The following is a 12,811-nucleotide window of genomic DNA, read 5'->3' as shown; positions in this document are numbered from 1 at the left end:
TTTCATATTTCAAGACACTATACGTATATTGTCTAAATGCATGCACATTTATTATTTTATTCGTCTTTTTCTAATACTTTTTTATATGGACACTAAAACTGTTGTTAATGATTCAGCATTCAGTTTCTTCCACTTTTGAAGATTTCCATACTTTGATATTAGCTCGTAGTATCTCTTCATAACAGTTAGTTTGGGTATCATCAAGAGGTGCTATGCATGACATAGAATTGTAACGGGCAAGTCTATTATCTTTTACATACAAATCCTCGTCACTTTCTTCAAAATAAAATGTAGCATCGTCCATTGAGTTTGGTGACTCTGAAATAGAAACAGCAAGCAGTAGACGTCAAGTTATACATTTCATCCCCCTAAAATATTGTCTTATCACCCCTATCGTGCATTACCCTATACTAGCAGTTAATATTGGAAAATAATATAAGGAAAACATTATCGTGAATGAAATTAGATTCCTCATAAGCAACAATCTACTACCAAGGCAATCATAATCGACAATGAACTCATCATAGATACCGCGGTTAACATTTAGAACGCAAAAAGCGCATTTCGTCTACGAAAGACTCAATAGTGACCGTCGAATCGAAAAAGGTTAAAAGGGCAAATAAAGCGCGAAGTTTAAGAGATTTCCAAAACAGCTAAAGACTATTAAATACCGTATCAAACGAATTTATGCAGGCGCTGCGAAATTATTAGTACGTATAAAATGGAAAGTTTAGAATTTGTTATAACTGTAAGTGTGTAACACGATCATTACACGGTTTCAACCCAATGCCTTACAAGGTTTTATGCATCTGCAAAATTCTAAGATCTACAGAAAAATAAACTGAGATAAAAACCGAACAATTCTAAAAAAATCGGTAAATATAAAATTCATCTTAGCTACTTTTGGATACATGACATCTTATCTTTATTCATAAAGCATCGGAGGCTACTTTGAACAAGAAATTGAAACATGTTTCATCTATGAATGTAAATTAACGAAGAAGTTTAAAGTAACAAACAAACGATGCAATACCGTGTATGTTATTCTATACAATACAAAACCATACAAAGTGTCTATGCATATCTCATATACTTTATATTCAATTTTTTCCTGCAACGGGTGTTCTACTATACAGACACAGCCCTACACATATCGCTATGCTGTACAGATATCGCTTTAAAGCTCCGCCCACTGCCGGACTGAGTATTCTATGAACCTGCACGTCACCTCAGAATGTGTATTGCAATCGCATTCCAATGACGTATTAATTGCGAATTGACGATAACTTTTATACGTATCGGTACATCAATTGAAAAACGTAATATATTATTGCGAATTAACGATAACTTTTATACGTTCTGTTTGTTTTCAAACATTTCTTTAGAGCAATAAGAATCACATCAATTATCTGATAACATACACGCATGAACAGCAGGCTTTTCTACGATGACAACTATCGATTTCAAAACTTGAATGTGTATGATTGTGAAACAAATCACAAATAATATGCAGAAGTAATTGCAGGATAAAGACAATAACTGTTTAGTGTCTTTTTAAATATCAGCTGTATTTGTACTCGTCGACTCGAAACATGTGTAGTACCTCGCTAAAAGCTCACACACACCTCGTTTCCCAGCCTCGTACAAATACAGCTGATATTTAAAGACACTAAACAGTTATTGTCTATGTATTGGTTTGACTGTGCATACGAAATCTTGATGAATTGGGTTTTGACTATACTGTTATTTTACCTTGTTTTTCAAAGTTTGACGTTGAATCGGAACTACTCAACCGGCAAAAAGATGGTGTACTCTGTAGTCTTCTTATTGGTTTCTCAACTCTGTCTTTTATATGCTGCAATCTTTGTGACCTTTTTGTACTGATGCGACTTTTACATGACTGCGTTCTTGTCATGGTGTTACCCTTGGTAAGTTTCTGTATTGTGTCATTAATGGAGAGTAATTGTTTCATTAATTCAACGTCAAGACTTCTCATTTCAATCTGTAATGGACAAATAAAAATAGATAAAATGTAAAACTGGTATCTTTGGATCATTTAAAGCCTAAGCAATCTTTGATTTTATCAATACCTAGAAGATCTTATAAGCGTATACTCATCTATTCATAACCGACGCGGGAAATCCAAATTTATTACAAAATGAATATGAAATGCACATTCCATAGTCTTTCTATCGTACAGTGAGTATAAAAAGTAAAATCACCTAAATACTGAACTTAGAGGAAAATCAATTCGGGAAGTCCATAATCACATGACAAAATCAAATAACAAAACGCATCAAAAACGAATGGACAAGAACTGCCATATTCCTGACTTGGTACAGGCATTTTCAAATGTAGAAAATGGTGGATTAAACCTGGTTCTATAGCGCTAACCCTCTCACTTTAATGACAGTCTCATCAAATTCCGTTATATTTACATTGATGCTTTAAATAAACAGACACCATAAATAAAATAGTAAAAATATGGGTACATCAGTCATCATCGTATAACAATTTTAAAAGAAACTTAACAGAACACAAAAACATTTACTATCTACGAACACATTGATTGATTTGAGTGTCTGACGTCAGAAATTTTCTATACGTCACATAAATTTGTCGTTCAATGTGCATACAAACAATTTTAAAATTTACATAGGCAATGTAAGCTTACAGGGTTAACAAATAAAAGTATGTAAGAATGAATACATTTCAGAAATAGACCGCGATTTAAACTAGTCCAAAAGTTATAGATAGAATTTATAAGAATCCAAAATAGTTAATTCCACTACGCGATTGAATGATTTTGACGTTTGTGGTCAACGTATATAGTAATTCATAATAGAAATATATCATAATGACATATAATAGACCAATATCATACTGACTGGATCTTTTAAAGTACAGAGTCACGTTATAAGAACAAAAGAAATACAAAAAGTCGCATATACAAAATAAACCACCAAAAAATGAAAGCCAATACAAACACATTGACGAGATGTATAAATACCGAGCCACGTCAAACGGATATCACATAACACCATTCAACAGTAAAAGTAATATTAATAATAGAACAAAAACAAACGAAGGAACAATAAAACACGTTGTTTAGATGATAAACAACATCAGTTCGCAGAATTTATACATCAAGACCATCGTGTATTATTTGAGAAATTGATACGGAAAATTTATCAACAAGGTCTTGGTACCTTCCGATGAACTTTTTTTTAGAAAAAGGAAGAGACGTTCTTTGACATACCCCTGGTTCATCAACTTTCTACTCAGACACTGAACAAACAGTTATGACATTTATTCTTATTCAAGTGTACAGCAGAATTGCTCCATTGACAGTTATTATTACAGACGGATATGCGATGGTCATTTACTAACACATACTTCAGCTTCTGCCATAATTATTAATAACGGGCTATGTTCATCTATCTATTTTAAAAGATATTACGCAGAACTTCATTTAGCATCTACTTGACTTAGCTAGATACCATTGACACACCACTTTCATATCAGGGCATAAGTTAACACCTTTTTCAACTGATTTTTTTAGTTGGTTCCTATGTTGTACTGTTACACCACTGTCCAAGGTTAGGGATAGGGTTAGAATCCCACAAACATGTGTAACCCCGCCACATTCTGTATGTATGTCCCAAGTCAGGAGCCTGTAATTCAGTAGTTGTAGTTTGTTGATATGTTACATATTTGTTTTCGTTCATTTTTTGTACATACATTAAGCCGTTAGTTTTCTCGTTTGAATTGTTTTACCTTGTCATTTTTATAGCTGACTTAGCGGCATGGGCGTTGTTCGTTGTTGAAGGTCGCACAGTGACCTGTAGTTGTTAATTTCTGTGTCATTTGGTCTGTTGGGGAGAGTTGTCTCATTGGCAATCATACCACATCTTTTTTTTTGTAAGTACATCATAGGAATATCAAAGTGGTTAAATCATCTGGCCAAACGTGCGTAACTAAAAGCCTGCATTCATACTAGGAATACCAATTTAGCTCTTGAGGGATCATAGTTAGGTGGTTAAATTTGATTTGACTCGCGTGCTGTTAATTCTGACACAATTTGTACTCTGTCTAATGATCTAAATTGTTTCGAGCGTTACAATTGAATATAAAAAAGAAGATGTGGTATGATTGCCATAACTCTCCACAAGAGACCAAACGACACAGAATTAAACAACTATAGGTCATCGCATGGTCTATTTATGCCATCGATGTTATTGTCACATTACAATATATACTTTACTCGAGGAGATCAACACATATTGATACTCTCAATTTACTATATGCCAAGAGTAAAACATACAGTGTTACATGTATATACATGCGTGTTGCTACATGTTTAACGTTCTAGACACACAAATATAACAATAGTGAAAAAAATTGCGGAAATTTTACATATTTATTAAAGTTCTACTCGAAAATTACAACAAGGCAGTTCTTCGTTCATACTGCTTTAAAAAGTTCGAAGTCATACAATTATACTGTTTTGAAATAATTTTTTACCAAAATTAGCTACGACACATTATGTATTTTGCCAAATTGCTTACACCTTTAGGTGTTCAAAATTCATAATTTGTCTTTTTATTTCGACAGTCTGCTATTGTAACCTATACAAATAAACACTCTCTCTTTATATCTAACAGGTTACTGCATGTATACAGCTATTATTGCAAATTACTAGTTTTTATATATTGATAAAATAATATGCCAAAACAAATGAATAGAGAAAAATTGAGCAAAGTTTAAAGGATCAACATTGGACAATTATTTAAATCACATGATGTTACTCTTTAAAGTGTCCAGTTAACTTTTTTGGCGAGTGTAGTTACAATGTGATTACATATTATGCAATGCAAATCAATTAGATTGGTTTGTCATTGAAAAGTCATGTAAAAACCTTTAAACATACAAGGAAATCAAGAAGTAATCATACGCTGATCCCTGATTATTACCAGGTGTTGCCAAATACTTTTTTTGAAACTGCACTGACTCACGACATGTTGTCCATATTTCCCCGTTGTTTTTTTTTTTTTATCAATACAATTTACGAAAGTGATGATTACAGCGAATTAACAAAAATGCTTTCCGTATCACATTTGATGACATACAAGGACAGAGAAGGTAAGAGCTGAAAACTAATTACCTTGCCATTTACCCAGTCAAATGCATACTATAAAGTTTTACACAAATGGAAATAAAATTTTGTGCGACAAAGAACTGATCAAATTATCACCACTCTATCTAGATTAGATGTATGACATATAATTTCGACATATTATGATATGGTATCAAACGTATTTAATTTTTGATTATAAATATATACGTACCAATTCTTTCTTTAGAGTTTCCAGGGCAACATTTATTCGTTCCTCTGCAGAACTTTCCATTTCATAACTTTATTAATACCTGCATCATTTTAATCAGTAATTACTTCGCAAATATATATTAAACATCGAATTAACATGCTAGCTACATTTTCAAGTTTTCTATTTGGATCATTGAATTATAGCCAAATGTAAATGTCGATTACAAAAATGTCAGAGAAAAAAAGAACACTCAATAAATATTTATTGATAATTTCTTTGATTTCAAGCTTAATTGACTTAAATAGATTTCTTACTTATATACTATACCACAGGTGTTTATTTTTACAATGGTTTATTTTATGTTATGGGGTCGATTAGAAATAAATAACGTTCACACGATTTTATTTCAAAATAATACAAAATAATTTACTTTGATTAAGCCCAGATTTGGAAATTAAATATACGTTATTTGAAATTCATTATAAAGAAGCATGATATTACAATAAATTTATGGTATACTAAAACGAAATCAACATATTAACATTTGAAATAAAATATGGACGGAAATGATCTAGTATTGCATACATTTTGAGATATTATCGTTAATTTATATTTTTAAATTTCGGTTAAATCTAATTTAAATTTGCAACCTGTGTCGATCAACCTGACTTTTATCCTTGTTTCTTTCTTTTATATTTATTATACATAATGTGTTGGTTCCGAAGATTTGTATTTCGCCTGCAAAATTTTGACTTGATATTTCCTGGCGAATGTTTTCTTAAAAATTTCGAAACTTTTCTTTGCGAAAGCAGTAATATTTATAATAATTGGTGCCAAAATGTTCCTTGAATGCACTTGAACATGATATGAGTGATTTTTTTTTCAAAACGAAATCTACCTCTAATGCCGTACACCCGAAAAAAAATAAATACAGAACTGTAATGTCCTCTGATTCAGAAGTGAGATTTATTCTGTATTTTATATGGTGGACTCGGTGGCCGAGTGGTCTAAGTGGCTAATCGACTAACAATTAAAAAAGGTAAATTAAATACGATTGTCAATGAGACAATTATCCACTAAGTAAATATAACTAAAACAATATTAGCAAACGTACGGCCTTCAACAATGAAAAACATATCGTATAGTCAGCTATGAAAGACCCTGACATTAAAAAAATGATATAAACACGTTTAACAATTTATTGCGTCCGAAGCGCTTTTCTGGATTTACCTTATAAATATATGCGACAATACAATTGAGAAATCTAACATAACAATTTAATATCAAAACAATATGCGATAAACAAATACAACATACATAAACCAACTACAACCACTGAACTAACGAACACTCATATGGAACGCCATGACTGTCTTCTGATGTTGATTGTTTAATATGTTCGGTGCTTGATGCAATTTGTTCAGTAGTATGTATATTATGTTCAGTAGATTATCTATTATGTTCAGTAGATTTCCTATTATGTTCAGTAGTAATTACATTATGTTCAGTAGTTATTACATTATATTCGGTGCTTTGGTGATTATGTTCAGTAGTTTCATTATTATATGCAGTGGTATTTAAATTATGTTCGGTACTTCTGACGTTATATTCAGTACATTTTACATTATGTTCAGTACTTTCGACATTATGTTCAGTACTTTCGACATTATGTTCAGTAGATTCAATATCATTTACAGTACATTATGTAATACCTTCAGTAGTCCCGGTTTCTTTATATTCAGTAGATTATTCATTATGTTCAGTAAAAGCATCGGTGTTATATTCGGTTCGTGCACCTTTATATTCAGTGGTTGTATCATTATGATGATGTAGTAAAAGTCGGAAAGCCAATAACGGAAAATGTCGGAAAAAAACGAACACGGATATTTTTTGACGGACGTTTTATTCATGAACACCTTTACACCGCGCTGAAGTACGTCCATTATTCATAGTTCATTATTCAAAATTCAATAATGAATAATGAAATAGTTCACTATTCACTATTCGATGTTTAAAAAATGAATAATGAAATAGTTTATGTTTCATCATTCAACTTGAAGCGGAAAATAGTGAAATAAAAAAATGAATAAAAAAAAATGACTGTGACACTATAGCTATATATCCCGTATTTCTAAATTCGTCTTTTTGGTATTATCCAACAAATATTCAAATTAATATAAAAAGATTAGATAAAAACACTCTTTTAATTAATATATTTATCTAGTTTCTAGTTTCAGAGGATAAACTAGCGGATTTTCGTAACTATTTTGATCAGAAATTCCTTGCTTAATTGTAAGGACGACCTGAATACCAAAACATATTTTTTTCAAAATTGAAATACTCTACGTGGTTTTTCTTTTCTAATTTTCACTGGACCTTTGCTATTCTTCGTCCTTTAATAAATTATAGATAAAACAAATCGATTGTGCCGCAATGACAATTAGAGGGGTTACGGAGGACCTAAATGCCAAAATACGCGTGCAAATAAAGAAATAGCCAATTTTGAATTAACCCGAATAATGTCAGTCGTTTTATTCCGCTGATCTCCGTTTAATCTTAGATTGCTACATTTTTACCTCGATAGGCAAAAGGCTGCTAGAGGGCGCAGAATTATTTGAGTTAATTTTGAATAATGAAATAGATATTTTGAACGCTTATTAGAGGAGTAACGAAGGATTTAAATATCGAAATACGCGTGAACATTGAGGAATAGCCAGGCGCGGATCCAGAGGGGGGTTCTGGGGGTTGTAACCCCCTTTTTTGGACGAATAATGAATTTGAATTGGGACATTTAGTTGGAACCCACCCTTTTTTGTCCTGGGTTAGGACCCCCTCCCCTTTTGAAAATGGCTGAATCCACCCCTGAATAGCTTATTTTGAATAATGGAATGGACTGCTGCAACCCTTCAGTCCCTAATCAAGGCAAAATTCATACACAAAATTAAAGCTTTTTGATAGAGGAATAGACTGGGTATACACGATATGTGCCGCAATGACCATTAGAGAGGATACAGAGGACCTAAATGCCAAAATACGCGTGAAAATTAAGAAATAGCCAATTTTGAATAATGAAATAGATATTTTAAATAATGGAATGGAATGCTGCGACCCTTTAGCCCCCAATTATAGATAAACATTATACCTAATTCAAAAGCTTATTACGAGAGGAACAAAAGGTTTATAGTCAACATGTTCCGCAACGCATATTAGAAGGGAATTTAAATATCAAAATACGCTTGAACATGAAGAAATAGCTTATTTTTAATAATGGAATGAATTGCTACTACCCTTTAGTCCCTAATCAAAGTAAAATTCATACACCAAATTAAAGCTTATTAATAAAGGAATAAACTGAGTATTAACGATATGTGACGCAATGACAATTAGAGGGGTTACGGAGGACCTTAAATAATTATTCAAAATTGGGTATTTCTAAATTCTCACGCGTATTTTGGCATTTAGGTCCTCCGTAACCCCTCTAATTGTCATTGCGGCACAATCGACTTGTTTTATCTATAATTTATTAAAGGATGAAGAATAGCAAAGGTCCAGTGAAAATTAGAAAAGAAAAACCACGTAGAGTATTTCAATTTTGAAAAAAGACTCAGACTCCCCTTGAATTGAATTTTAAATGTACGTATTGTATTGCGTTTACTTTTCTACATTGGCTAGAGGTATAGGGGGGTTGGGATCTCATAAACATGTTTAACCCCGTCGCATTTTTGCGCCTGTCCCAAGTCAGGAGCCTCTGGCCTTTGTTAGTCTTGTTTTATTTTAAGAAATTTCTGATCAAAATAGTTACGGAAATCCGCTAGTTTATCCTCTGAAACTAGAAACTAGATAAATATATTAATTAAAAGAGTGTTTTTATCTAATCTTTTTATATTAATTTGAATATTTGTTGGATAATACCAAAAAGACGAATTTAGAAATACGGGATATAGCTATAGTGTCACAGTCATTTTTTTTTATTCATTTTTTTATTTCACTATTTTCCGCTTCAAGTTGAATGATGAAACATAAACTATTTCATTATTCATTTTTTAAACATCGAATAGTGAATAGTGAACTATTTCATTATTCATTATTGAATTTTGAATAATGAACTATGAATAATGGACGTACTTCAGCGCGGTGTAAAGGTGTTCATGAATAAAACGTCCGTCAAAAAATATCCGTGTTCGTTTTTTTCCGACATTTTCCGTTATTGGCTTTCCGACTTTTACTACATCATCATAATGATACAACCACTGAATATAAAGGTGCACGAACCGAATATAACACCGATGCTTTTACTGAACATAATGAATAATCTACTGAATATAAAGAAACCGGGACTACTGAAGGTATTACATAATGTACTGTAAATGATATTGAATCTACTGAACATAATGTCGAAAGTACTGAACATAATGTCGAAAGTACTGAACATAATGTAAAATGTACTGAATATAACGTCAGAAGTACCGAACATAATTTAAATACCACTGCATATAATAATGAAACTACTGAACATAATCACCAAAGCACCGAATATAATGTAATAACTACTGAACATAATGTAATTACTACTGAACATAATAGGAAATCTACTGAACATAATAGATAATCTACTGATCATAATATACATACTACTGAACATAATGCATCAAGCACCGAACATATTAAACAATCAACATCAGAAGACAGTCATGGCGTTCCATACACTCACAGTAAGGATTTTCCCTCTAAACTCTGAAATTGTTAGTTCGAACACAGCACATGTCTTAATTGATTAAACATTTTAGGTTTTGTCCCCGAAGGACGTTGGGTTTTACAGGGCACTCCAATAGTATAAATGACAGCCACGTTATTGCCATAAGTCATTAAAGTGAAACTCCAATAAACAATCAATCAAGTTTCATTTATGTACAAAAGAGGGGCGAAAGATACCAGAGGACAGTCAAACTCGAAGATCTAAAATAAACTGATAACGCCATGGCTAAAAAAGAAAAAGACAAACAGACAAATAATAGTGCACAACACACAACATAGTAAACTAGAGACTAAGCAACACGAACCCCACCAACAAATGGGGGTTATCTCAGTTGCGCTGGAAGGGTAATCAGATCCTGCTCCATGTGTGGCACCCATCGTGTTGCTCGTGTTTTCAAAAACCCGGTAAATAGTCTAATTCGGTAGGTCACATTCATGAAAAGGGAAGAGGATTGTAGTGATGACGTAAGGAACATATCCGATTTCATCTTTGAAACGGTTATTCCATAACGGTCAATCAACTCGTGATGGCGTCCGTAAAATTTACGACGGGATGATTCAACTTCACCATTTGGAACTCTTGATTTAATAGATTCTTTGTGAGCAGCAAACATTTATCAAGTAAATCATAATATTAAAGAACATGGCGGGGAATATCATATCAATTGGGAGAAATATACCCCGTTTCAACTCAGAAACCAAAATGCTAATACTATCGCCTATGCAAAAAATCATACTCCTCTTTAACCAAAACCTTTAAGGAAGACAGGTAATTTTACAATTTAAATTATACATTTCTAGAGTTTGATCATAAATATGCCACAAACAAAAAAAAAATCAAGGAAACAGTTTAAACAAATGTGACCACAGATTAGGTAATTAACACTAAATAAAGATTTAAATAAAGTTTCGTAACGTTTCAAGATTCCAACAAAATGTCCTTTAAATAGAATAAAAAATAAAACGCAATTGAACTTTGTAAGGGAAAATAACGGAACTGCTCTTTCTAAATGTATAACATAGAGATATACTAAGCCTAAATTATCATTAAATGTTGTATGTTAACATGTTATATACAGATACATCTTTCTTTAGTTCAATGGATAAAAGTAACAGATCTTCTAGTTTAAAATAAATTTAGCCTACAATTACAAATGAAAAAAAAAATCATGCAATAAAAATGAAGTGATAATTGTTTGTCATTGAAAATGCATGTAAAAAAGCTTAATATACAAGGAAAAAACCAAGTTGAAAACATATGATGAATCCTCATTATGGCCAGGTGTTGCATATTGGCAATCTTTAAAATTGCACTGAATCACGAAACGCCGTGAATATATTTACCAGTTGATTATCCTAACCCTTACATTTACAAAATTGCAATTTAATTTATCATTTTCAGTTAACAAAAAAACATTAAAAGTAGAAGACCGTTTTATATATTGATACGGGATAATGGATAATGGAGGATCTTGAATTCGAATGTTTTGACCTGGTAACTGAAAAATAAATAACATAAACATCAGTTTAAATGACTGGAGATAATAAATGTGTAAAATAGAGCATTTAAACGTTCGCGCAACAAGAAATTTTTTAAATAATTATTACGTCAGTAAATGGCCTAAGGTCTTCTTCCGCCACCTCTTTCTAGAATTAAAAATGTTGTTCTCTTACCTTATATAGCAGTACGCCATCTAGTTCAGACATACTATGGTATTGCATGAAACATATTCTTTTTCTTTTTTACGTACCAATTATTGCTTCAGATATTTCAGTGCAATATTTATTCGTGCCTCTGCAGAAGTTTCCATTTCATAATTTCAATAATACCTTATTCATTTTAAAAGAAATCATTTCTAAAATAAACCCGAACACTGAATTATCGGTATATATTAGAGTATTTATTTTTTTATTTGGATCAATGAATATTTGTCAAATCTGATCAAATGTATAATGCATTGTCGATTAGAAAAATGTAAGAGAGAAAGAAAAAAAACAACATTTAATAAATATTTATTGATAATTTCTTTGATTTCAAGCTTAATTAGCCTAAATAGATGCCTTACTTTTAAACATGTGTTTTATTTTACAGTGGTGTAGTTAATGTTACGAGGTCGGTTAGAAATATACAACATTATCACGAATTATTTATAAATAATACTAGATAGTCTACTTTGATTAAGCACATATTGGGAAATTAAATATACATAGCTTGAAGTTAAAAAAAAAAGCATGATGTAACAATAAATTTATGTTCTTTTTAAGGGAAATCAACATATTATCATTTTTTGTTTTTATTTTTTATTTTTTTATATTTTGCCTTGAGCATTCCTTGTGAGGGGTTATTCGGAGATGTAGAAGCTGTTTTACTTGAACATTGATGTAACTGATATTTTCAAAAATATTCTTCAAACGCAACATCAATTGTTTTCCTGATAAAAGATACCTCTTCAAGCTGAAGGACTCCTCAAGGGTGCGGGTGTTTCTCGCTGCTTAAAAACACGTTGGTGGCCTTAGGCGGTTGTCTGCTTTATGGTGGGGTTATTGTCTCTTTGAAACATTTACATTCTCAATTTTATGGTTATTGATTTCTCAGAGATAATCTCCACGTGATTTAGAGGTATACATCCATGTTTACCTGGTCAGTTTTTTTCAACACAATTTGTTATGTATTGCACACTATTTGTCTGTCTTTTGTTCGACGAGATTTTTCGTCTTCGATTAATTGA

General features: G+C 31.8%; 1 protein-coding gene across 1 annotated transcript; it reads right to left on the bottom strand.

Annotated features, from left to right (window-relative positions):
- Positions 1–42: 42 nt before the first annotated feature.
- Positions 43–5,495, bottom strand: LOC134686301 (uncharacterized). The gene is made up of 3 exons (XM_063545970.1): positions 5,349–5,495; positions 1,753–2,002; positions 43–318 (listed from the first exon to the last, which is right to left on the bottom strand). The coding sequence occupies exons 1-3, from the start codon at positions 5,406–5,408 to the stop codon at positions 113–115; spliced, it is 516 nt and encodes a 171-aa protein (XP_063402040.1). The 5' UTR covers positions 5,409–5,495; the 3' UTR covers positions 43–112.
- Positions 5,496–12,811: the final 7,316 nt, after the last annotated feature.

This window comes from Mytilus trossulus, chromosome 10, assembly GCF_036588685.1.
Source record: "Mytilus trossulus isolate FHL-02 chromosome 10, PNRI_Mtr1.1.1.hap1, whole genome shotgun sequence".
Taxonomy (NCBI): domain Eukaryota; kingdom Metazoa; phylum Mollusca; class Bivalvia; order Mytilida; family Mytilidae; genus Mytilus; species Mytilus trossulus.
This window is presented reverse-complemented; position numbering and strand designations above follow the sequence as displayed.